We start from the raw sequence: 26974 nt of genomic DNA on the forward strand, positions 1-26974 counted from the left end.
GTATGATTGGTTGGCAGGAACCACCCAATCGTGCTCCAGATAGAAGTGAATCCACAACCTGATTGGCTTACAGTAGAATTCCGGAATTAGCCAATCATGTGCAGCCCATTGTGTAAATAATGTATATAAAGCAGATACTTTGAGGGGACATTCATTCATTCCTCCTCACCACTATGAGCTGAATAAAGAGCATGAAATCACTTTGCGACTCTGAGTATATTTTATATACCACCAGGGATGGGGAAGATTTGAAGTGAAGTGGCAGGCTGGAAGTGTGTTGCTAAACATCACCTCCCCCCCGCCCCGCTGCTTCCACTAACCCACATTTCTCATGCAGAGCTTACTTCTAGTCTTGGGACCCGGCCTGCAATCCTTGGAGGGAAGGTGGGATACAACTGTGATACAGGCTGCTTCCAGATGAGCTGTTTACTCAGCATTCGCCCTGATTTGTTTGCACAAAGTTTGCAGCGAGTTTAGATGACGCCGGTGATTTAAACTGAGCATTTGTTCTGATGGGTTTGCCTCGAAGCATGTTTCCCTGGCCTACCCCATCATTTTCCTTATTGCAAAAAGTTTGATTGGGGAGGGGGAATTGCCCCTCCATCGAGGGTGTCACTGAATAGTCTTGTAAGCAGTGGGAGAAGGCAGTGGAGGGTGACTGAGTGTGCTTGGCTTCTGCCCCGCAGTCCCAGAGCAAGTGCAGACTGAAGCCCCTTTTTGTCCTGGCAGGGATGGAGGGAAGGAAGCTCCTTGCAGCTGCTGCTTCTCTGGCCAAACGGTGGGGCCAGGTTGATCCTCTAGTGGTTCATGTATGAGGAGTCAAGGCTCTGTAGAGGTGACACAATACAATTTAAAAAATGTTCTGAGATGCAGGTCAGTTTCTGAGGTGCTTCCGTTTAGTTCCTTGTTTTGAAGCTCTTCAGGAGCCAAACTCCCTCAGCATAGCTGTACACTTAAGGGTGGCATGGGGCTTAACCCCCCCTCCCCAATTCCCCTGGAGGGGCTTAGCTGGGCCCCACAGGCACCAGACTGTGCCAGGGATTTTGACAGGCTCACGGTTGGCCTATCCAGCTCCCTGACTCCCTCCATCTTTCATCTTTCTGCCGCAAGCAGAACATCAACCTCTCCTCAGCTGCACAGACCATTGCATTGCTTGTTATTCTCTCTAACACGGTCCCCTGAAGACTGCAATGCTCTCTCTTTCTCTCCCTCTCCAAGGAAAGAGGGCAGGACAGGATTTCTGCTCAGAGAGAGCACCATGTGCTTGTGGGCGGGCAAGAGACACAGTACAAAGAGGCTTGTCCCTGGGCAGAGGAGCTAGAGGGAGGCAGAGACAGCCTGAGCGCAGAGGCTGATGGAGACCGCTGCTCCCTCTGGAGCCCTTTGCTTGGAACTGGACAGGTAAGAATTTGATTATGGGGAGATGGAGGCGATAGACCAGCCTGTGCAGGGGAAGACCTGGTGGGCAATGCTGCCAAATTGGCTTCTCTTGAGTTTTAGCTAATGCACACTGATCTCCAGTTTTGCTAATACTGTATAAAAAACATAATTTTGCTGTTTATTTTTTTCCCTCCCAAGGGGTCTCTGTGTGTTTCAATTAGGAGAAAAAAATGAATAAATACTAGTTTTTATATTATTGAAAATGAGAGAGGGCATTACCATCATTTTTGGTCCCACTGACCTGGATGCATCTTTCAAAGGGGGCTAATCCTCCCTGAGAGGCAAAATCCAGTTATGTCTGCAAAACCTTTCTTCTTGCATTGTAGTTCAAAATTGTTATGAATTGCAAACTTGGGGTACCCTGTACACTACCCCAGCTTTAATATCCTTGATTAAGAGAGTGGGAGAACGCAAAAGTGTGCTCATTATTTCAAGGCATTTTAGTTGGTCCTAATAAAGATCTTGCTTTGGTGTGGGTTTGGAGTTGATTTATTTTGTAATTATCTGGCATTGCTGCCTATGCTCTGTCCCCTCTCCTAAACAAGTCTTAGATGCTGATGTGGGCCATTAGCATTTTGGGGTGTAGACTTGGGGTTCTTAGCACAGTGGTCTCAGAGCACTGCTTGGTCTCTTGGACGGAAATCCAATTATTATACTTCTGAGGGCAAAACAACACCTGGGAGAGGAACACTTGATGTCTTCTGTGTTCCTCTGTGTTTGGCATTGCGGAGAGGGTGTGATACTCCTGCAGAAATGCAGCTTAGCACTTCTCATAATCCATGCCAACTTCTTTTCACTTCCAAACCTCTTCCTTCTCTTGCATGGCCTCAGGTTCAATGCCCAATGGCATCTTCAGGTGGGGCTGGGAGAGACTTCTGCCTGAAATCCTGGTGAGCCAAGGCCAGCCAGAGCAGCCAGCACTCAGCTGGATGAACCAAGGGTCTAACTCAGTATAAGGCAACTTCTTGTGTTCCTCTATTTTGCCTCCACAAATGGGAAATTGCATCCTCCATTCCCTTGCTCCTCCTTGTCTCTTGGCTTATTGTCATCCCCCCCACTTTGCACTGATGTTTTCCCTTATTTACAAAATGTACACACACCTTGCCCCTTCGCAACAGACCTCAGACCTCTGCCCCCTTATTTATTTATTCCTGCATTGATATCCTATCTTTTGTCCAAGGAGCGCATAGGGGCATGGGCAGTATATGGTTCTTCCTCCACTCTTTTTATCAAAACATCCCTGTAGGGTAGGCTAGGGTAAGAGACAGCGATTGGCCCAAGGTCACCCACTGAACGTCATGGTTGAGTGGGGATTTGAACCAGGGTTTCCCAGGTCCTAGTCGAACCACTACACCACATTGGGTCTTCTCCTGTGTGCCTAGTTACTTGGGTCACAAACCTTCCAACAGGGCTTCTGGCTCATATTCCACCTGATGTACTAGCTTGCTTGATAGCAATGGTAGTGGTTATGATAATGACAGCCTTCACCAACCTGGTCCTCTCCAGATGTTTTGGACTACAACTGCCATCAACTCATGCCAGGATTGAATTCATTTAAAAACTCAAATCTCCAGGGCCTGATGAGCTGCATCCTAGGGTACTAATCTTGCCCACAGCCATTCCTGGGTGGGCTCGAACCACCAACCGTTTGGTTAACAGCCAGACACAATGACCTACTGCTCCACCCTATAATAAATGCAGGGAAATTGTGGTATCAAAGGCTCTTCTCCAATTTTCCCTTTTAAGCAGGGAAAACACTGAGCTGTTGCTGGTTCAGTGTCTCAGATAAAATGCTGTATTGCCTGAGGAAGGAACCTCGGGCCGAACTTGCAGTCCACAACTCACTTGGGATCTTCAGGTCAAGGTTTCAGGGCCGGCCCAAGGCAGAAATTGGACTGTCATCGGTAAAGTGCCCCAAGACCCTTTGTCGATTTAGCTGAACTTATCTGTCACCAGCAGCTTGATCTGCTGTAATAAACTGGTAATGCTTTTATCACCATGGGGATAAATATGATCACCTGCAAACTTGTACAGATAAAGCTGCTGTTAAAGGCAATGGAGCAAAGAGAAGGGGGGGGGATGGCAACCCCTAAATGGCTGGTGCTACCTGACATGCGCCACAATCACAGGAAACTTTAATTTAACTTTCAAGTTCTCTTTTTGACAACATCTAAAACTAATGCCTCCTTTCTGGCACAGTTGGTATTTTGGCAGTGCTTTGAATTTTTGCCCAGCATTATGTCTGTGTTTCTGTAACTTAAACTTTACTGAATTTTTGCAAGAGATAATATAGAAAAACATTAAGCATTGTAATCCAATTCCCCTCCCTGGTTGCTCAGGCTTATATGCATTCTGGAAACTAAATGAAAGCCATCTATCAGGTACTGATGATAAAGCTGTAGCAAGAGCTCATTTGGGAATGGACTGGCAGCCAAATTAGCCAACTCCTAATAACTTACCCACATGCTAATTAGATTCTCAAAAAGTGCATTTCTTAAAAAATCTGAATTGCAAAATTGCATGGCTTGACTGAACCTTTTTGTTTTAACCTTTTCCTCCTGTCTCTATTTTTAGGAACTGATGCCTCTGCTGTATTCTGATGCTGCACATAGAATCAGCAACCTTGGGCTCACCCATCACTGCCAGCAGAGGTACAGTCGGTATAAACATTTAACACCGTATCTTCCCCATTGAATCACAGAATTGTAGAGTTGGACGGGACCACGAGGGTCATCCAGTCCAACCCCCTACAATGCAAGAATCTTTTTGCCCAATGTGGGGCTTGAACCCGTGGCCCTGAGATTAAGAGTCTCATGATCCACTGACAGAGCTATCCCACTTCCCCCTCAAACACTGCAAATTCCGCTTGCTCCTTCCTCTGCAGTTTTTCTGATGTCCTGGAGCTTACATATCACCAGAAATGGGCTGAAGGGCACAGAGGATGGCTGGTCCTTGCAGGTGGAGCTGCTTTTTGTGTTGCTCAGGGGTCTAGGCAAGAGCTGCTGCTCTCTCCGGGTGCGTTGGGATCTCTTGCTTTCACAGTAAAGAACCATCCTCTATGTCCTTTGTGCTGCTCCTCATAGGCGAGCCTGCCAAAGTTGGCTACTCGTTCCGAGTCCCAGCCAGCATGACGGATGTTGAGGTCCAGCCACATGTGGAGCAACATTGCAGGTTTCTTACTCTAGGGTGTCCAGGTGCAAAAGCATTAAAGTTTGCTGAGAAGAGTTGGCTTCCAGGGAGTCCTCAGGGCAACTGTCAGGGCCCAGCAGGGCTCCTGAGACCCGTTATGGGGGGGGGGGGGAGAACAGCCTGCCATTGGAGCAATGTCCTGCCGTGGTCTGACATTGTATGGTGGGAAATTAAAATTCAGCCTGCCTCTCCTCTTGCTCAGAGCACTGCTGCCAGATATGCCCAAAGATGTCTTACAGACAGAGTTGGGGGATGGGATCCGAAGCTCCTTTGCCCAGGATCCCATCAAACTGGGAGATGAGTCCAGAGATGTTGGCAGGTTCAAGGGGGGGAAACAGCTGGAACATGGGAATCTGCCTTATGCCCAAGCCAGGCCATGTGGCTCAGTATTGTCTACACTGACTGGCAGGGACTCTCCAGGGTTTCAGGCAAGGGTCTTTCCTGCTGGGGATTGAACCTGGGATCTCAGCGTGCAGAGCAGATGCTCTGCCACTGAGCTGAGGCCTGCAGAAATGCTGCATGCTCACCTGTCCTCCTTTACACCTGGCTTGCCTCTTCCTGGTGGCCTGTTATGTCACACCGGCCTTCTGGTGTTTAGGAAGCGCTGCCCTCCCTGTCCATCAGCCATCCTTCAAATCCCTCTTCCTTCTTCTGCAAAGATCTCCCTCAGAAACACTCCCCTCCTTTTCTCTCCTGCCTTCCTCTCGGTGTCCCCTTACACCTTTTTGCAGCTCTGGTTGCCCTGGCAACCCCTGGTACACCAGCTGCCCGCCCCAGGGACCCCAAACATGTCATACTCTATCATTAGCAAGTCTTAGGAAGTGGAAATCATTCCCCACTGGAGGGATCTTTCTCATTACAGAAAAGCAAGGTGCCAGGAAAACAACTTCCAAACAGTGTCCATTGTCATCAGTCACTCCACCTTACTGCCCACCTGCAGGGGCAGGTAGCAGTAGCAGCAACAGGTCATGACATCCAACAGGACTGGCTTGTGTGCCCCTGTAGTGAGAGCGCATAGTTGGCAGCCACAAGGGCCCACATGAATATACAGGCAAAAGCTGTAGCTTGGTGGTAGAGCATGTGCTTTAGGTCCTCAGCATCTCCAGAGAGGGCTTGGAAAGACTCCATGTCTGAAGCCCAAGGGAGCCACTTCCAGCTGGTGTAGCGAAGACAGCACTGAGCTAGCTGTGTTAATGGTCTAACAGCATAAGGCAACTTCATATGTTCCTATAGGGCAGAGAGTAGGAAACTGCTGCCCTCCAGGTGGGGCTGGATTCCAGCTGCTGTCAGTCATGGCCAATGGTTAGGGAAGATGGGGGAATTGTAGACCAACATTAGAGGGCCACATTTTCGCTATCCCTGCTGCGTGGAGAAAGCCATCTCTCAATGGCTGAGCACATTGTCACATGCAGAATGTCCCAAGCCCATTGCCAGCCTCATCTTGACAACCTGGCAACTTCTTCCAGTCAACGCAAGTAACACTGTAGAATGGGTGTGGGGAACCTGTCGCCCTCCAAATGTTGAGGAACTTCGACTCCCAGCAGCCCCACCAAGTGTGGCCACTGGAGTTCCACAACATATTGGAGGGCCAAAGGTTCCTCATGCCTGCTGCAGGTTTCCAGCAAGTTGACCTGTTGGTCTCTCCAACACAGTAAAATTGCCTGACTGGTGGCAGACCTCAAAGACCTCCTCCCTCTATGCTACTCTTGGAGATCCTGTGATCTGAAGACAGGGTTGAATCTGGGGCATTTTGCATGCCAAGTGTATGGTCTACCACTACAGGCTGCAGCCCTGCTTATTAAGCAAAGGCAAGACAGCCACCTCAGGCTGCTTGATTCTTTTAGGGGATGGCAGAGCGAGAGACAGAGATTGCCTTTGTGGGGATGACACGTGGAGAGGATCTTCTGGGCAAGCCCCGTCGAAATGCAGGGAAATTGCAGAAACCCACAGTTCTCCTTTTAAGCAAGGTGAGGCAACCATGTCAGGCAGGAAAGATGGGGTGTGGGCTGAGTGCAGCAGAGTAGGATTCAGATCTGGTCTCCTGCAAAAGACCTGTTTACATGCATTGAACTGTATGAGCACAGTGTATGAGCACAGCCATTTGCACCCGTTGATTAGCAGCAGGCAGTAATATTGCCTTCACTTGCAAGAGCCCCAGGAAGCAGCCACTTGGCAGCCGCAGTGCGAAATTTGCCAGAGCTCAGCTAAACATGTGCAGGGAACTGGAGTTGCCCCTGGAGTCTTCCAGCAGAGTTCATCAAACTGTTTAGAGCAGCAGTATGGCACCAAGTGACGCCACGTCAGGCCCTAGAGAGGAATTTAGACAGATGCACACACCAAGAATCCTGAGCTCCAGCCTCCTGAGTCTCATTTAGGAGGAAGGAGAGCTGAAACATTCTTATGAGGTGGGGAGAAGACAGGTCCATTATCTCCACGATCAGCTCAGTACACGCCAGCCTAGGATGTGTGTGTGTTTGTAGTCATGGTGTAATAGAAGACCTTCCCTTCCTCCATGTTCCCAGCACTCTTGTGAGGTAGACAAGGCTGAATATGACTGACAGTCACCCAAAGAGCTTCAGACCGAGCAAAGGTTCAAAACTAAGGAGATAAATAGGATTGGTGGAGATCAGCAGAGATTCCCCTTTGCCTAGAAACTAGCAAGGGGTGCCTGCGAGCTACAATTCCATGCAACAGCAGCTCCCTCTCCCAGAATTCAGCATCCTGAAAATCTGTTTGCATTTAAACCAACTCAAGATAAGTACCTTTTGAGTTATAGGCATGACTCCTCTATATAAATCAAGAGGATGGTCAAAGATCAACCATGGTCATATGAAGCAGGCATGTATGCATGCATTAATTGTCTAACTAAACTAAATAATAATAATATTTATACACCACCCATCTGGGTGGGTTTCCCCAGCCAACTAACTAACTACATATTCTGCCATCCTTCACAAAGACAGAATTTAAAATTTATTTTAAAGAATGAAACCAGAGCGCAATTGTCTAAAAGGTGGAAAGTTCATGGTGGTAATGAGCACGCACACCCTCCCACCCCAGCTGCTTAAGGAAAAGTCATAGGCACCTATAGACTTCCTCATTCTATGGTGATTTTTATTTTTTTTATTTTTGCAGGGCAGGGGAGATTTTAAGCAGAAAACCCACCAGGGGAACCCCCCCACCCCGAACCATGTCTCACTTCTGACTTAAAAGTTTTTTAGCTCAGACTTCCAAGCAGCATGACCCTGAATGGTGCTAAAACTTTGGCTTGGATGGTGACTCTAGTTTCTAGGCCTGGCCATAGCAAAGATCTGGGAGAAACGTGCACAATGCCTAGTCCAAGTTCAGGAGCCAGAAAGGCCCCTTGCGAGATTTCCAAGGGTTTAGGCTACCTCCCTTCCTCACAACATATCAGAAGTAAACATGTTCAGGTTGTTTTACATTACTATGCAGCACATGCAAAATAAGAGAAATTGTGCAAAATTGTTTAATTTGTAGACTGCAGAATTTTAGCCCCGAGGTGCAGGTCATCTAACAGGATATGGGGCTTTGGGCATAGAAACCCAAGGCTGTGATAAGGGACAAGTGCTTGTGCAGAAAAGAGACACTCCACCCCAAGAGAAACACAGCGTTTTACAGACAGAGCCTGCACACACTCAGATCTGCTTTTTCTTCTCATGGATAAACACAAACAAGACCTGCTTTTCTTTTCATTCAAAATAATATTGAAATTCTCAGGCATCCCGCTCTCTGGTATATACTTAATTACGTGTGCCATAGCAGCAGTTTACTCTCCTCCAGTTAGCCAGCACTGCTGTGTGTGTTCTGCATCCAGACCCCAAAAAGTGCACATCTCTGTGCTCTGTATACTCATCTGACTGAGGGGTGCCGAAGACAGAGAAAACTGTGGGCAATTCCAGCATAACAAGTCTGTGCCATAAATGCACCACAGCTGCAATTCAAACATATGACAGGGTATGAAAAGTGCAAGACTTGGGTGATTTGGTGTGACTTACTGTACTGGTTGTATAAAGATACAAATAAGCATGCAAATACAGCTGTCCCAGTAGATGCATGCATTGGTTTTGCAACGCCCTCCATTATGCTAAGAAATGTGTGCCAAATTCTGCACACAGTGCCAATTTCCACGTGCATGATTCTCTGGATTGTGACTTTTGTGCATATCTGACAGCTGCAGTGTGCCAATGATTTTGGGGGGCCAGCTGTAAATCACAAAATCTGGGCTCTATCTCAATGGAAGAAAAAATAAATAAAAACCTGGGCACAGGATATTCTCCCCAACTTTCTGGTAGTTCATGCTTGCTACCAGCATGGCATTTTATTTTACTGAACACATAATTTGTAGACATAAGATGTAGAATAGCCACTAGCTTAGATGGCTTTTAGGGGATTAGGCAAGTTCCTAACCGAGAAGCCACTATCAACAGCTATGAGCCACAACTGCTAATTAGGACTCCCATCTTCAGAGGCAGCCAAACCCTGAATGCTGGATAGAAACAGAAGAAGACCGTGTTGCCTTCAAGCCCCAGTAGTGGGGCACTGGAAGCAACACTGGAACCTTAATCTGGTGGAGCAGGCTTATTTGTAGGTTAAATGCATTTAAATAAACCGCAGCTGGCTACTCCCTCCTTACTAACATTTGTAACCTTCCATATTGTGTCCCACCTGCCCAACTGTGTCCCTCCTCTTCCATTAGAAAAAGATGGTACCTACCAGGGACTAGATACAAACCCATTTTAGGAAGAAGTGGCTAATGGGTACCTGGATTTTATTCATTCACATGTGTGTGTGTGCTTAAATTATACAAGTTTCCAAACAAGGCCTGTTGCTTTGCTCAGCACCTTTTGAGCCACCCACAATGATATTCTCATTTTCTCAGGTGGCAGCAACTTCCCTGAGCTAGGCTGTTGGTAAGCAAATCACCTTTTGTTGAAGTGATTTTGGAGATCCACATTGCAGGAAGCTCCTGGCAGCGGAATCCAGAACTAGAACAAAAGCAGAGGCCATTGTGAAGACAGAAGATGCCTAGGTAAGAGCACAACTGCCTGCATGCAGTGAAATCCCAGTTAATAAGCCTGGAGATGGAATAGCTCAGATAGGAAAAACAACACACAATTTTCCTCAGCGGACTTAGAGATGGCTAGAGCCTGCTTACTGCTCCTGCTTCTGAAGATGTGTGGAATCAACACGGAGGAGGAAACAAAGATCCCCTGGGGTTGGAAAGCCCCATGGAAAAGAAACAACACTCGGATCTCAAGTGAAGATTGGAAGCAACGCCTGCCCCAAAGCATAATTATTGGAGTGCGGAAAGGAGGCACACGGGCCCTGCTGGAGATGCTGAGTCTGCATCCCCAGGTGGCAGCTGCCCATTCCGAGGTGCATTTCTTCAATGTGGAGGAGAATTACCGCAAAGGACTTGGTTGGTACAGTCAGCAGATGCCTATTTCACACACCACTCAAATCACCGTGGAAAAGACACCAGGCTATTTTTCGTCTCTCAAAGCCCCGGAAAGGATCCATGCTATGGACAACTCAATGAAGCTCCTGCTGATTGTACGGGACCCTGTGGAAAGGTTGGTGTCTGATTACACACAAATCCTTCACAACCGCAAGGCACGGCACAAGCCCTACCAAGCTCTAGAGCACATTCTCTTGAGGCAGGGCCAGGAACTTAACACCCGGTACAAAGCCATGCAGCGCAGCCTGTATGCCTTACACTTGGCTCGGTGGCTGGAGTTCTTTCCCCGGTCACAGATTCACGTGGTGGATGGAGGCACCCTGATCCGGGAGCCTCTCTCAGAGATGCGCCACGTAGAGCACTTCTTGGGACTGGAGCCTTACCTTGGCCCAGACAACTTTTACTTCAACCAGACCAAGGGCTTCTACTGCCTACAAGCAAAGGGGTATCAGCACTGCCTAGACCAATCCAAAGGACGACCTCATCCCACCATTGATGAAGTACTGCTTGAGCAACTCTGCACCTACTTCAGTGAGCACAACGAGAACTTCTTTGCCATGGTGGGTCGAACGTTCAACTGGTGCTAAGTTCTGCTTTGGGGCTTACAGGGGTGCTCTGTTGGGTCAGAGAATGGCCTCCAGATGTTTAGAAAAAGTTTTTTGTGGTAGAGGTCTGTACTCTCTTCTTTTGACTGGGCTGGGAAAAGAGCTCTATCAATATGGGCTTTGCTCAGTGGTACACATGTTTAGAGAAAAACAGCACAACAGAAGTAGCTTTCACACTGGAGACTGGAAAGAGAGCTTTGACAAAAAAAATTCACAGCAAGTGGAGCTATATCCTCTGCAGCTGTGTGCCCAGGAAATGCTATATTCTAGGCCAGCCTTCCCCAAGCTGGTGCCCTCCAGATGCTTTGAACTACAACTCCTATTATCCCTCACCGCTAGCCATGCTGGCTGAGGCTAGTGGGAACTGCAGTCCAAAATATAATCCACATCTTGTTTGGCGTCTATTCCCAGCAATTGTGTGAAAAAAGGGTGAAAAGCCATCTGTTCTCAGCGTTTACTGCCTCTCCAATATTCCCACACAACACAACCAGCTGCAGGAACTTTTGTTCCATCCACTTAATGCCCAACACCTGAAAGCCAAGTAATTCCTTTTCTGTTCAACATAGGGCAGCAGTTCCAAAGACAAGAGTTCCTGAAGTACAGTACTGTACTCCGTAAGATCTGACTTGTGTAACTGAATACAGGACAGATAAGTCTGATATACCCATTTGGATATCTTGAATCTACTATAAATATATCAAGTCCTTATAGTCAGCCCATCAACTAGAATAAAGGGCAATTTTCATTTCAATCCACTCTCCTCTCATTGATTCACATACATAAGTCTTCCTTCCTCCTCTATCTGCTTAGAAAAAGTCCTTTCTAATAGAAATGCATTCACTGACAAGATATAATCTGTCAAGAGAGAATGAGCATGCTCAATGAGGGAATGTAGAGAAGTGTCAAATATACAGTGGTGATTAGGGTAGGCCAAGAGTACCAAGGATGTCACTTGCACGTAACTAACTGGCCCAGTTACAGCCTTCAGTACCAAGTGTGCTGCACCACTTTATTTTCTTTCCTCTACCATTGTGCTTACTCTATTATGGCACAGCTTCTAGCAAAGGGGCAACTGAAATAAAACCAGGTCCAATTTATTGGCTTCTTTTGTTGGCACATGCATGCTAAAATAAACTAGGCTTTGTTTGTCCAACATCCATCCATATTACTAATGACCAAAACTCCCAATCTAATATTCATATGAACAACTGCAGAAGAATGTAAGAACCTGCTGCATCAGGCCAATAGCCCCTCTAGTCCAGCATCCTGTTCTAAGTGGCCAACCAGACGTCTGTAGGGTATCTTCAAGCAGGACACAAGCACAAGAACACTCCCCGCCTCCTGTCGTTTCCAGCAACCGGGATTTAGAAGCTTTACTATCTCTGGCTATGGAGACAGAGCACAGCCATGGTGCCTAGTAACCATTGATAGCCTTGCCCTATGTATCACCCACCTAAACCATTATTTGCCTTATCCAGCAATTTGGCAATTGTTTAAAAAAAGAACAGGATACAATGGACAGAAATTCATGAAAGCCATGCACATCACTAACAGGAATAGATAAACAATCAGAGTCCTATATAACTGAGAATAATTGAGCCTCATTCATTTCCTACAATGCCCTAGCTTAAAGGTTACAACATGTATGTATGTATGTATGTATGTATGTGTATGTGTGTATATATATATATATATATGTATATGTATATGTGTATATATATATATATATATATATATATATATATATATGTCAGAGTGAGTGTGAATGTTTGTCCCAATCTGAAACAATAATCCCAGGATACAGATTGAGAACTGATTCAGGCATGCCAAGAACCTGGAAGGCACTCAAGCAAATACACGAGAATAGGATTGGAGACCTTCCAGTTATTATTATTTGTCACCATATTGCCTGAAATTGCACTGTATGAAGCAGTCCTAACAAGAGCTAAAAACATTACAGTAGTTTATTAGTTCTCCAACCTTACTCTTATGCACAGCCAGCCCAAGAGCTACTACACAAAGGGCTCAAATCACACACTGACAAGGTTGCTAATAAAAGCATGGCAGCGCTGCTGGTTTAGCACCGTGTTACAGAAAACTTTGTACATTATAGCACAACAAGGCATTGACACTGAAGCAAGTGATTGTGCTAGCTCAAGGACACAGCATAATTCAGCGCAAGGCAACCAACCCATGGGCAGTTCCCCAGCTGAGGGCAGAAAAGATGCATTTTGGCTTCTTCCTACTATACACATCACCACACCTTTCCCATTATCACACCGTTCACATGTTCAGACAGTACTTCTATCCTGGGGCTGGGGGGGGGGCGGGGGAGAGCTTTAGCAGCCTCAGTTGCATTAAACTCTGTATATTCTACTAAGTTTAAATTAAATGCCGGACTTAGATAATTGTGGTAGCTGTATTAGATCAACAACAATCAATCAGCTAGAGAACACAGAAGTTAACTATGAACACGGCCACCATTAAAGTCTATAATTTGGAAATATTTTATTTTATTTTAAAATCTCTAATAGGATATTAGGGCACTGATCTTTTTGCTGCAATGACCCTTTTACCCCATAATGATACACAAGAACAAGTTTTGTAAAAAATGGTTTTATCAGTTCCATTTTTGTATAAAACACATGGGAGAAACCTAGCCAATCAACACACAAATTGCTGCCACGTAACAAGGTACTTTTGTGTCAAACTTTGAATCTAAAGAACATACAAATGTTTTAAGTCTACAGTCAATTGTCTATGCTCTTCCATTTAACTATTTTTTTAAAAAAATTCCACATATCCCCATATTTCTTCTGTCCCAGTTACAGTACAATGACAGGGAGGAAGAGGGCTGTTTAAAACTCCTCTCTATGCAGTTTTCTGCTGCCCCTTCTTTCCAATCAGAGACTTGTGGATGTGAGGAATTACGCCTGTAAAGAGAATAATGGATTAGAACTGAAGAATACACAATAGTTCAGCACTCATATCAATACATTCTCAAATAACATATTTTGCTAACTCTGTTAGAACTATGCTTACCAAACCCTTCAATAAAAATCCACTTGAACACACTAAGAGGAGAACTGGGGTGCAGCTATGTAGCTGTATTAGATCGAATGTTGACTCAAGGCCTAATTTTATTGTTACAAAAACAACTAAATGGTGCCATACAGAGTTACTATACTCTGGGGTGTGGGTGGGGAGAAGGAGGGAATAATCTGGATTGTGTTCTTCAGGTTAGGTTCCCTCATGTTACCAAGATGGATGTGAAGATTTCCTGGGACATACTGAGAAGCGGAACTGTATTCCCTGGCCTGGTTTGGAGCCTCAATTAAAGAGTTATAAATGACTGGGGAGGAGTACTTAGAATGCTCACCCCCCCCCCCAAAAAAAAACAGATGGTACAAAACACAGTTTACAGGAGACCTACTCTATACCAGATTCACCTAGTACAGTAGTCAGGATGAAATACAAGAACTCATCACTATCAAAGCTACTACTAAGTCAGTGAACTAAAAACTATACTGATAAGTACCCATTTGGTTCATACAGTGGTAAGAACTTGCCATGGCAGTACATGCAACTACAACGTAAATCAACTGTGTAACATTCTGCCAAGCAAAATAAGCAGTTTTCCAAACACCCTGGCATAATCAGAAATCCAGGTAAGAAGCATATCACGATTCTACTTATCACTTGGCAAACTACTTATCTATAATATCCTGCAGAGTACTTAAAGGGATACATTTAAGTTCAGCCACCCTGTCTCCAAATATACTTTTCATATCCAAGCTTTCCAGAAGCTCTAATACTACATACCTCCACCAGCAATGGTAGCTTTAATAAGGGAATCCAATTCCTCATCACCACGAATAGCAAGCTGCAAATGACGAGGAGTGATACGTTTTACCTTGAGATCCTTGGAGGCATTACCTGCCAATTCCAAAACCTGTTGGAAGAAACAGAGCTTTGTATGCCAGCCTCCCAGGAAAATACTTAACAGTAAAATACTGAAAATACTCAAAACTAAGTTACAAACTGCAACAGACTACTTTTTTTCATACATTTAGTAGATTCAAGGCAAAAGCCCAGGTACCTAAAACTAAATTTTCTTTTTCTTTTTTAAAAAATGACCATCTACTACTGTTCCTTGAACATGATCCAGCAGGCTCAGCCCCACTCCCTTGCCTCAGATGAGTTTGGTGGGAACTATTTCTCTTCTTGATCAGGGAAGGTCCAGGATGAGGTCAGCAGTGCTGCCTGAATAATCTTGAGCCACATTGGGCAAAAGATTCCTTCACTGCAAGGGGTTGGACTAGATGACCCTCATGGTCCCTTCCAACCCTACAATTCTATGCTTATGACTCCACATAATTCAGTACCTGCTTCAAGAGCCTTTGGGGGCTATAAAGTAGGACCAGTATTCTAAACAAATAAGTCAGTTTAAGTTGGGGTGGGGGACATCAGTTCCAGATAGAGATCTGGCCCTTGCAATTCTTCCTGGGCCACACCCCTCATAGGCCTGGTGTCATACCTCAAGTGCTTTTGCCTGACTGGAATATGTCCTTGAATTCTGATAATGCTTCTTTTTTGTCTAAATGAAGAAGGGTGTCTCAGCATGTAAAATTTACATTATTTGCACAACACACTTTTGTCTGGCCCCCACCCACCACTGGCACAGAAGGTTGCTCTTGAGCTGAAAAGGGTTTCCCACCCCTTGCTGCATGTTTTCCCCCATAGGTAGTGAGCTTTTCCCATAAAATGTTTTGCTTTCATATTCAGGATACAAATGTATCAAGTGTTCAGAACTGCAAATAACCTCTGGGTCAGATTCTGCCTTTACCTAAAACACACAAGTTCATTTTATTATCTCTCTCTCTCTCTCTCTCTCTCTCTCTCTCTCTCTCACACACACACACACACACACACACCCCTACAGTATTCCTCACAGTGTTCTAATGTGTGTCATATTCCCCACCCCACCCCACCCCAGGAATATGTTAGATGGAAAGTAAACAACTAAATTAAAAGTGTAGGGCAAGAAAGCAATTCTTTTTTTCTGGATTTAGCAGAAACACATACTCACCCCAAACTCAACCACGCAAAAAACTAAGCCAGAGAGAAAACATAATCAATAGAGTATGTTAACCATTAAAGCTCTTGCAGAATTATTTGATCTGGGCAGCTAAAACACAGGTTTTTAAAGAGAGCAGGAGCAGCTAGGTTATGCTACTCTGGAGGTTCCTGCCAGGCTCCACAGACCAATCTATTATCTGGGTCTTTGATTACATTCAGATCATGTAGTCTAACAAGATCAATTTTCAGAACCTACCTCAGCAGTGAGGTATTCGAGAATTGCAGCACTGTACACAGCAGCAGTAGCACCAACTCGTCCATGGCTTGTGGTGCGAGTCTTCAAGTGTCTATGGATACGACCCACTGGGAACTGAAAGCAGAAGGACCTGTTCAGCATACATGGTCAAAGCCAACACGGCTCTTCCAAAGGTAATTAATTCTGACATCTGGTTCAGTGAACTATTTCCAGAGAGAGAGAGAGAGGGTGCATTTAATACAGGCACCTCATCTAATAGAACTAGAGTCAGGATTGGAGTTGCAGTTTTGTTTTTTAACAGACTGGTCATCAAATGCCAAGTCACACACAGTTCTTGCACTGCATTATCTTAAACTGGAAATGGGAGGGAGTGATGTGGTCTGCGTTGCAGTTCAAGCTGGGATTCACAGGCCAAACTGCCTGGCACCAGGCTTCTTGAGAATGCTTGCAAACCAGTAATGAGCTCCATGAGGTCATTCATAAATGTAAAAACAAATTTTCAGCACTAGAAAGTATGCTGTGTGTCTTATTCTTAAGGCAGTGTAACAGCTTCCACAGTGTATATGGTATTATATTCTTAATTTAATGAAATTCTAAAAATTTTCATTGGGCAAGCATTCAAATAACTGGCAAAGGCTAAGGACAACGAAGTCCCTGCAGCTGACCAATCAGACACACTATTATTTTCCTTAATACAAGAAGCTTAACTTCTCCTTAAATAAACACATGACTCAACAAAAAAAAAAACAGATTTTTGCCAGGAGTGGGAAGTTGGGGGCAGAAGAAAGAGACAAGACAGAAGAGTTGCCTCTTCTGGTCGAAGAGGCAGGAAAAAATGGTAACTTCCTCACAGGGAAGGGTGCTTATTTGCCAAAGCCAGAGGAAGCACATGGAAAACCTCAAACAAGTCAAAAACTTAGGATTATAAAAAGAGTCAAAATGGCAAACAAGCTGGAGAAGGGAAAACATGATTTAAACAAACAAGCAAAACATGACCAAAAAGATGACAGCCCCCAAGAGCTCACTTAGCATTTTACAAACCTAGACTCAATTGGTTCCCATGGCCTCCAAATGAGATATTGGTGGGTTAGGTCTTGCTCCTAACAAGATTTATAGGTAAGTGAACAAGATTTCCACATATTAGGAGCAATAAGACATTTTGAACTGAAATAGCAGCTCTGATGAGAGATTCTCATGGATGGCAGTATCACTAGCTATTATTTAAGGCTGCGTCTGCCAAAACTCAGGTGTCTAATGGTTTCTACTCTACAGATGTCCATGGCAGGAATATTACCTGGAAGGCTACTAAGATAATTATCTTGTATCTGTTACTCTTATACTTAAATGCATTCAATGAACCATTTGCCAAAACTGAGCTTGTCAAAAGATTTCTCTCTGAATAATACAGTATTGCAAAACACCACACCAAAACCCAGGTGTGGTCAATACAAAACTTCAGGATGCTCTAGATATCCAAGATGTACCAGACCTATCCTTATCAGTTTTTGGATCTCCAGCAAAAGGGAAATAAAGAGCTCATTTGACTTAGGAAAGATAGTTTACACTGAATATAGCTAAAGGTTGTAGTCAGAGCACTTTACAGTAAGGATTAGGGGAAAACACAATATCTCTTTAGCTACTCAAAGCATGTTCAATTCTACGACACATCTACCTGGTGTTAAAAATACCAGAAACAGTCTTTTAGGCTAAAGCTTAGACAGCATGCCCCTAACAATCTGAATAGGTCAGAAACTAGAGAACTAGTGTCAAGTTCCTAGCTGAAAGTCAATGGACTGTAAGGGGGCATCATGTAACTCCTGCTAGAAAATGCTTAATGTGCAGATGGTCTGATTTGTGTTTCCTCCTCTTATAAGAGATGGAACTGCCTTACGACCCTGATTTCTGATTTCAGGGAAATGTGCACAAGGAGAGAGCAGAGAGACAGGTGGTTGTGAGAGAGGGAAAGAAAGGCAATCATGGAAGGTGACAGAAAAAAATGCAGTAACGGGAGGGGAGACTCAGCTCCCCAGGGAAGGAGGAACCAAGTTAATTTAAATTAAAGTAATGTACAAATCATATGCATGTCTACTGAGAAGTAAAGCCCACTTAATTTAAAGGAATTTACCCTCAAATAGCATGCACAGGACTACAACTTTAATATTTCAGGGTTGATTTGGAATGAAAATTAGTTTTATTTAATTGAATTTTTAAAAGACTTATAAAATGACAAAACTTTTGCTAACTCTCAGGAACCCTTTTTGTTTTCCTTTACAACTAAAACTGTATGATTCTTCAATGTGGGAGAATCTAGGGAGGTTCCTCAAACTTCATCATACAACCAAGGGGCAACAGATAACAGCCGCCACCTATATTAGGTTCTAAGTATGGTAAAGCTTTCCCAGAAATCCTATCCATTTTTATTTCAGGCAAGTTGATATTAGGAGGGAGCAAGAATCATGCAGAACTGAATTAAAGATGATACAAGGTGGAAGAAAGCAAGGTAAGGTGAGATGAGATGGAGAAGGAAGAAATAGGAGGTGAAATGATACAGAAGGTGAGAAAAGGAAATTATAAAAAATTCTGAGAAGAAAATGTGGAAGAAGGCATTAGTAGAAAGAGAAATGAAGCACATTGGTGCATGGTATGTGGCGAGACGCTAGCACTATTAAGTATCAAGAATGAAACAAATAATAATAATAACAATAACAACAATAACAATAACAACAATAACAATAACAACAACAACAACAACAATAATAATAATACTGCCTTTCATCCAAGGATCACAAGGCAGTTTATAATATTAAAACACAAAAATGTGAAAGTGGGTCCCATGTTCCTGGTTGGGAGTCTAAGGTGGGTCTTGGGTCTGGACAAGTTCAAGATCGCTAGTACAGTATACATCATAGTTATTTCGAATGACAAATTTATTATTTCGGTCACAGACCAGTTCCACCCCACATACAATATCAAGGAAGTCATAAAACATGATAGGGATACATTTGAATTTGCAATTAGGTATAACAGGGGCAATACAGTTAAATATATATATATAAATTAAAACTTAGTCACTAACATATAACCTAAAATTATCATTTAAGGCCTTAATCATTATGATAGCACAGCTTGTTCCCTAAGTTTTATGGCAATCACACAGAATTTGGCTACCCTTAACATGATCTCAGGATCCTTGTCCTCTACCAGGTATTTTAGACATTGAAGTTTGGATTCATTTGGAGATTTTTGCATAGCAGGGGTAATAAATACCGAGCGTATATCCCCATAAAAATGGCAGTGTAACAAGGCGTGAGAGACAGTTTCTACCTCCATCAAGCCGCAGGGGCAGACTTGTTCAGCGTATGGTTTACCCTCAAATCTGTCCTGCCATAAGGCAGATGGCAGCACGTTCAATCTAGTGAGGGTAAATGACCATCTGTATTTAGGTATTTGTAATTTTGACAAATAATGTGCTGGGGGAAATCCTCTCCCATTATCTTTTATTACTGGGTGTTTATTCATCTTGCTCACGTGGCATTGCAGTTCCACATCCCAAATTCGTTGGCGGATTATTGCTCTAGCTTTCTCATAACCTACAGCTATCAGGGCCTGTGGGGAAAACCCAAAGCCTCTTAGCTCTTCATGCAGTGTAGCTTTCCATTTGGATTGGTAGAAATCCAGTAGGGTTAAGGGTGCCAACCCAACAGGGAAAAATATAAGTTTTAACCAATAATGGATCTTCAGAATCCATATCTGAGCGCTAACAGGGATTTGCCGGACCTCCAGGCAGACAGCTATGTTAGACACACAAGAAGGGATCCCTAGCAGGCAGCGATAGAACTTAGTTTAGAATGATTCTAAGGGAGCAAGGTTTAAGAAGCTGCAGATCTGAGAGCCATATGTCAGATGTGTTAATATTTTTGCAGCAAAGACCTGGGAGGCTGCCGGAATATATTGGCCCCCTTTTCCATAGAAAAACCTTATATTAGCTTTGGTAAATCTTCAGGCATTTGCAATAGTTATTACAATAAATGAACTTACCTGAAGTCCAGCTCTTTGTGAGCGAGACACTGCCTTTGCCTTAGCCTTTCCACTGTCCTTGCCAGCCTTGCCTCCAGCCTAAATAAGAAATAAAAACATGATCTATTGAACAAGTCAGCTGAAAAGAGAAGAGCTTTTAAAATCCTATCTTATCAACACTGTTGATAATACATGGTTGTTGAGGTAAAAAATGTAATTATAGGTCTCCTATGAATTCAAAACATGCAGTCTTGATGGAATATTTAGAATGCAATTTTGTTCTTCAGGTCATTCTCTGTTAAAACAAGTGCAGGAAGGAAATTTAAAAGAACCCAAAGACTCTAAATTGCTTTTAAATATGTCAATATGTAGAGTATACAAGCTATTGGGCCACAATTCTAAGCATACTTTTAAATACCGTACATTTTTAAGTAAATCTAATTAGGGCTACAATCCTAGTTTATTTAATTTATTTGGGGGGGGGATTTTTATACCATCCTTTACCAAATGGTAAGAGGTGATTTACAAATTTAAAATGTCATACATGCCTGATATTAATAAAAATGAACCAGCAGCTATTTTCTACATGCAAGATCATATGAAGACATGTTCATGTGAACAGATGATGCATGGATACAACTTGCAGTGGCCAGCATTATTAAGGTAGTCCCAGAAGTGCTACTGTAATTAGAATGACAGCTATTGGCTGCATCTACATGAAGCCTAGTTCACAGAGAAGCACATTCAAATCATCTCATGCATAAGAAGGAACATGTAAAGCTGTTAAGTGGTTTGCAAACACAGGTATGAACAGGCCGATATGGAGTTTTTCATTTTAATACATCTCAGTGGTGTGGGACGGAAAATTTTCTAGAAAGTGTTCTGTTTTATAAATTCATTAGAATAGTAACAAAATGTAGTTGACAACTACAAATTCTATTAGTTAAGTCTGGCAGTTTCAAAGTTTTTTATTTTGTTCATCAAATGCAAGCGAAATAAACATGCTCAATTAGATGTCTCTTTGGGACATCAGAATTTTTTTAATGCAAACTACACTGATTTGTGTATTTTTTCACATATTTTCTAGGATGTTTCAAATCCTGAAACTAAATGTTTTAGATTATACACACTTTTCAGGATTAAAAATATTGCTCACAAACAAGCTGACTTTAGTTGTGTGCTATAATACTCAAATCAAATTAAGTTTGCACAAAGAGCTTCTGGGAATCTTGAAAGCTAGAAACTCTCTTTTCACAAGATAATAATAATAATAATAATAATAATAATAATAATAATAAATCTTTATTGTCCCTACACCACCTGTGTGCACTGAAATTAAACAAGCCCCCCTCCCCCACACACTCAATCTTGTTTGCGCTCTGTGTGCTTGTCAGAAATCAATTACACCACTATTTTTTTCCATTCAGCAGCCCAACAGCCCACGGATAAAAACTGTTTTTTAACCTGTTGGTGCGGCTGACTATATTTCTGTATCTCCTGCCTGAAGGTAGGAGATTAAAGAAGTGCTGGCCAGGGTATCCCTAAGAATTTTCCTCACTCTCCTGAGGCAGCGGTCTCCCAATAGCTACATTCCTAAGCACTTGTCCAGGTAAAAGGTCTACTGAACACTTAAAGACTTACTTCTGAATAAAAATACAGTGGTACCTCGGGTTAAGTACTTAATTCGTTCTGGAGGTCCGTTCTTAACCTGAAACTGTTCTTAACCTGAAGCACCACTTTAGCTAATGGGGCCTCCTGCTGCCGCCGGAGAACGGTTTCTGTTCTCATCCTGAAGCAAAGTTCTTAACCTGAGGTAATATTTCTGGGTTAGCGGGTCTGTAACCTGAAGTACCACTGTACATAGGATTACACTATAAAATATCCAGGTTTTTATTACGTTTCTGAGGCCCACACAAGTGCCAAGAGGGTGTAGAGTTGCATTCATGAACTTCAGTCACCTATAAAATATTTGGCAACTTATACATTGAATTAAATAAGGTAAGGAAAGTGAATAATTTAGACTACTTGGTTTTGACCCTATATTTTAAGGAATGTTAATAATCTGGGCATTTTATAATGTAAAACTCTAGTGCCAACAAGAGAACATATGGCCTACACAAGAGTTAACTTAATAATGTTCATGCCAGACCCATTTATCCAGATAGTAATCAAAGGAGAAAAGCTGTGACAGGACCAAGTGAAGCTTTACATACAATGAATCAGAATCTATGTCAAATACACTGCCAGTGATGTACTTAAAACCACAAGGTATAACAGTCAACCTGATCCTACAAATATGCTTTAGCTGCCGCACTGTAAACAAGGGTTTCCCCCCCAATATTAGCCAATGAAGGGTGTCACTGACCACCAACAGGCTTTAAAGGGCTATCACAAGCTCTGTAAGGAAGAAATGGATGAGAACCATATATTTTCTCCACCTTTGGCAGCACATCTGTGCTGGTACCACAGCAGGAGCAGTGATGGATGTGGACTTGGTTTTGGGACCCTAGCACTCAAGTTACGTACTAATAAGCCAATTAAGAGACTCCAATCAAGCTAGATAATCTAACTGAACACACACATATATTTTTAGCAAAGGAAATTATTTTTATCTACTTTATTGAAGAAGGAAAAGTGGTACAGATGCCAAATGATAATACCAGAGATATTTTATCGTATTTATGCACAATTTTTTACTAAAATAAGTTCCAAAATTTAGGGCGTGCATAAGATTTGATGGCACATTTACATTCACCAGCAAATACTTTTCTGGTTTCAAGGTTTTGAAAATTGATTTGATGGCACATTAGATTCATGTAAATACAGTACCTTTTAACTACATGGCCGTAACTAGACTGTGTTCACTTAAATGCTACTGAAACTTATGAACATGTGATTTAAGACTATTTCATTCAATAATCATTTCAGATTACCTCCGTGTCAGGTCGAACAACCCTACACCAAAACAACCACTTGTTTCAATGGGGCATATTCACAACCTGAGGCAAATAGCTATTCAAAAGCTGTTGACACAGCACTGAGATGCTCACATATTGCATAAACCAGGGGATTAGGAACTTGTTGCCCTCCAGATGTTGTTGGACTCCAATTCCCATCTCCCTGATCATTGGTCATATTGACTGAGACTGATGGGAGCCGACAGACGCAGGCTCCTCATTCCTGACGATCGCTTGTGTGCAACCCTCAGATACGGGTAGGTGTTGCATGTAAACACCTGCACATTTTGAGAACCTTGCCAACTGTTTGGGCATTTTAACTGCAGTTAATGTCTTGCTGCTCCCTTGTCTCCATACATATTTTTTTTAAAAAAATAAGCTGTATATTTTATATCCATATTTCCCAAGACTTCTCAAAACTAAATCTGAATTTTCTGTTGAGTCAAAATGCATCTTGTACAAGCAAAGCTATGTGTTAGGGGATGTGTAAGTTAAGGGATATCTTAACAGGCTTACCTGGAACTAAATTATCACCTGATTAAACCTTATTAAGTTGCTAGTTTTTAAAATCCTGGTGTTGGTTTCACTTCTCAATGTTTTACTATTTTTATAGTGTCTGTATTGAACTGTTTAATTTATTTTTAAGCTGTATTAAACATGTTTAATCAAAAGGCAGAGTACAAAATGTTTTAAATATATCTTACAGCTTGCTGAAAGACTGACTTTACTATTAGTTTATAGCTTTTTAAAGAAAAATGAAAGCCAATTGTGTAATAAAAGTCAGGCTCAATGGGTTATAAAACCAAAATTGGTAATTTTGCCAATTATCAGTCCTGTCGCATTACATTCAGCAGTTGAATTAACCATTTACCCAGTCACATCAGCTGCACCAAAAAACATGAGCCCTGTATTCTATGGTAAGCTTATGATGAAGTAGAAAGATAAGATCTTAGATCAGACTGTCAGTACTAAGCCTGTTTAGTCCAAACTGCCCCAAGTTCAATGCTCCCTATGAGCTATGCTTAAGATTATATTTATATTATGGGACAAAAACAGTCAACAGTTAGAATCTTACCTGAGATTCCTCTAAGGACACAATGCTAACTGCATGCAGATAGTAAGTTAACAAACTGCAAGCAATTTCTTTGGAATTTAGAATGCTATATCAAACTTGATTACTGCAGACTTGTAAAGTAAGATTGAAATATATTAAGTTATTTCCAAGTGATATAGAAGAACTGAGCAGAATGAATAATTGCTGCCAGATCTGCCAGAAAAACTTTTAAGCTCTACATGCATAGCTTTTAAACTAGACAGGCAAACTTCAGTGCCATCTTACTGGGACATTCTCTACCTTAGGTTTATTATGCAAATAACCGTGATTAAAATGTTTTTCTACTGGGCATTCAGCTATAAGAATATATAAATTATATTGTATCATTTAACAGTTTACATTAACTTTGAATACAAAGAGAACAGATCAAGTCACTTGCAGCCAAAGCAAGAAGTGGTAACTCCTTGCCTATTAACCTGCTCACTGGAAGGTATCTCACCATTAAGTAAAATACTTTTTAAAATTCCTGCTTGGAAAACTAAAGCCTTAAAGTAGCACTGCAACCACATCAGCAGTGAAACTTAAAATTAATCTTTAGCCTGCGGGAAGTGTCAACTGCCCATTTGCAGCCTTTATAAAAATGAAGTCCCACTGAGACCAACTGGACTTAGCGCCAATTAAACAGCCCTAAACATGGTTAAGATGGGCGTTATGTCCCCTGCAACCAGTAGGATTTGCTTTTAAGTAAACACGCATAGGCTCACGCTGCACTGGAAGGCAGCACATCTTCAGACGTCATTCGCCTACAACCCCGTTGACTTGGCGAGGGGGGAGGAGCAGAAAGGCCACTTCCCGAAGCGGCAGGCAGGGGCTCCAGTGCGCCAGGCTGTCACATCGAGGGCCGCTTCTGGCGGGACCCGTCAGACTCAAGCTGAAGCCCGCGTCAGGAAATAAATCCGGAGCGCCTGACGTTTACACAGCATTACGTTGCTAGGAAATCTCTTCCCAGATGCGCCTTAGAGAGGCGAGGAGGTGGTGACGAGCCGGCCTGCTGGCACCGCTTGGCAGCTGCCCCCTATCACCTCCAATTGCCTGGAGAAGCGACGAGGCCCTTCGGCCTGTCCTCTCCGGCGCGTCTGGGACAGGAGAAGCCGCCCCGTTTGTGAAGATGGCACATGCTCCACAAGATTCCTCCCTGACCCAGAGCCAGGATTCACACGTGACACAAGGCAGACCCCGGGTTGCCACCAAGCGCGCACATCCCTGACTCTGGAAGTTGCTGCGCGCGGCTCTCGGATCCCGCCGCCACCAAGAGTATCCGCCTGAGACTCGCATCACGCGCGTTCACACCTTCCTTTAAAAAAAAACAAACACCACCACCAGAAAACGAGGTACACTCCGAAGCGGGAAGAGGCCCCGGCGGAGGCGGGGCTTCCAAGGCGCCTCGTAAAATAAAGGCAGGCGGCAGCGTCATCCCTCGCTTCCCCACCAGCCCTTGCCAACGGGGGTTCCAGCTCACGCGTCCCTGCCCCATGACACGCCAAGCAGCCCAGCTCCAGGACGCCGCAGGAGGAGCCGGGAGCGCAACTTGCGCGGGTCCTTCCCCGCCCCCGACACCCTTCCCTTGGCGCCGGCGCTGGAAATAAGTCGGGACCCCGCGCGGTCTTCCTGCCTGGGGGTCCGGAGCTATTTCTCCGCGAGGTTCGCTTCCCCCTGCCCCGCGTCCTTACTCCTCCTCCCCGCTTACCATGGTTCCGTCGCTGCCCTGTGAGGACCGGTCCCGATTCCGAGCTAGAGCCGCCTCAGAAAGTCGACAGACAATAACCCGCCTGAGCGCGAGGAGGGAGCCTGGCCTGCCGCGGCCACCGCGAACCAATCAGGGCAAGCCATGCTAGTTTGAACCTCCCGCCTTGACCAATCCAATTACTGCTTCTTACTTCCTCGCGTAAGCTCCGCCCCTCGGTCCGTTTAACGGCTGTTTTTTTTTTTTTACAATCATCAACCCCCCAACCCCCCTCTTCCTTTGCACACGGCACGTAGAGAGCGAAGGGGGCGGGACAAGGCGTCGCTCCGCGTAGGTGGGAAGAGTGTGGAGTGACTACCCTTTTGACCAGTAAACGACAAAAGCGGTCGTACAGGAGGCGGTATCAACTGAGTAACAGCACTTTGAACCAATCGGGAAGAAGGAGAGTTTCCCGCCCATATTGTCTCCCCCTCCCCTGCTTGTTTGTTTGCGCGGAGAGAGAAAAATGGAGGTGGCGGCCTGCGCGGGGGAGGGGTGTTCTTTCCCTCATATTCGAGGCGAGCGCTCGGTGGGTCTCTAGCCTGAAGACCTCATTAAGTCTCGCCATAAGACAATCGCGCCTTCTATTTCGTCTGAAAACGGAAGACATCAGGGGGAGGCGCTTCCACTCTCCCCCCCCCCCCGCCAAACTGCACAAACAAGGCGAGAAGGTTCCCCTGACGCAGGAGGGAGACCGCGCGGGCGCCTGGCAGAGCCCCTCGCAAAGGTCTCTCTTGTAGGCCGCCCTGCGATCCTCGGCTGGATGAAGGGCAGAGTAGAACTGTAGCCGCAGCAGCAGCAGCTCCCCCTGCCGCGCCTTCTTCGTGGAAGGAAGCCCCACCAAGGTCCTGCTGAGGAAAAGGCTCTCTTTGCGCCCATCGCCTCCGGCGCAGCCCGGTTGGGCTTTACTCACGTGTAGCGTCAAGTGAGAGAGACTCCCAGGAAAATGCGCAACGCATGCATCCTTGCTATCCTACCCTTCTATACATACACATGCTTGGTGGGGCATCCTGTGAGCTGAAAAAGTATCTGGTCGGTTTATTACAGGAATAATAATAGGGGGGGCACATGTGCTTCTCCCCATTCCCACAACAACCCTGTGAGGTAGGTTAGGC

General features: G+C 44.1%; 2 protein-coding genes and 1 long non-coding RNA gene across 4 annotated transcripts in view; 1 reads left to right on the forward strand and 2 right to left on the reverse strand.

The window, feature by feature from the left end:
• The window catches only part of LOC310769970, a 166838-nt gene that overhangs the window by 84985 nt on the left and 54879 nt on the right, over nucleotides 1–26974 (reverse strand). The window lies entirely within an intron of this gene.
• LOC310769834 (heparan sulfate glucosamine 3-O-sulfotransferase 1-like) lies at nucleotides 660–12345 on the forward strand. Of its 2 annotated transcripts, XM_083629646.1 has the most exons (3): nucleotides 660–1401; nucleotides 4015–4091; nucleotides 9530–12345. In XM_083629646.1, exon 3 carries the CDS (start codon nucleotides 9787–9789, stop codon nucleotides 10693–10695), a length of 909 nt encoding a protein of 302 aa, XP_083485772.1. In that variant the 5' UTR covers nucleotides 660–1401; nucleotides 4015–4091; nucleotides 9530–9786; the 3' UTR covers nucleotides 10696–12345. The 2 variants fall into 2 exon arrangements, with proteins under 2 accessions (XP_083485772.1, XP_083485773.1); XM_083629647.1 differs by lacking the exon at nucleotides 660–1401 and having other exon boundaries at nucleotides 3864–4091.
• H2AZ2 (H2A.Z variant histone 2) lies at nucleotides 13314–25980 on the reverse strand. Its single transcript, XM_083629771.1, has 5 exons — nucleotides 25824–25980; nucleotides 20087–20164; nucleotides 16049–16162; nucleotides 14536–14665; nucleotides 13314–13646 (listed from the first exon to the last, which is right to left on the reverse strand). The coding sequence occupies exons 1-5, from the start codon at nucleotides 25824–25826 to the stop codon at nucleotides 13585–13587; spliced, it is 387 nt and encodes a 128-aa protein (XP_083485897.1). The 5' UTR covers nucleotides 25827–25980; the 3' UTR covers nucleotides 13314–13584.

This window comes from Podarcis filfolensis (assembly GCF_964270895.1).
Source record: "Podarcis filfolensis genome assembly, chromosome: 8".
Classification (NCBI taxonomy): domain Eukaryota; kingdom Metazoa; phylum Chordata; class Lepidosauria; order Squamata; family Lacertidae; genus Podarcis; species Podarcis filfolensis.

Bases quoted from the DNA above. Each gene is read 5' to 3' on its own strand.
- LOC310769834 (XM_083629646.1), top strand. From the start codon at position 9,787: ATGGCTAGAGCCTGCTTACTGCTCCTGCTTCTGAAGATGTGTGGAATC.
- H2AZ2 (XM_083629771.1), bottom strand. The intron at 14,666-16,048 runs GTAGGTTCTGAA...TTCTTCCAACAG, and splicing joins TCGAATACCTCACTGCTGAG to GTTTTGGAATTGGCAGGTAA. The intron at 13,647-14,535 runs GTATGTAGTATT...TTCTCTTTACAG, and splicing joins AGCTACCATTGCTGGTGGAG to GCGTAATTCCTCACATCCAC.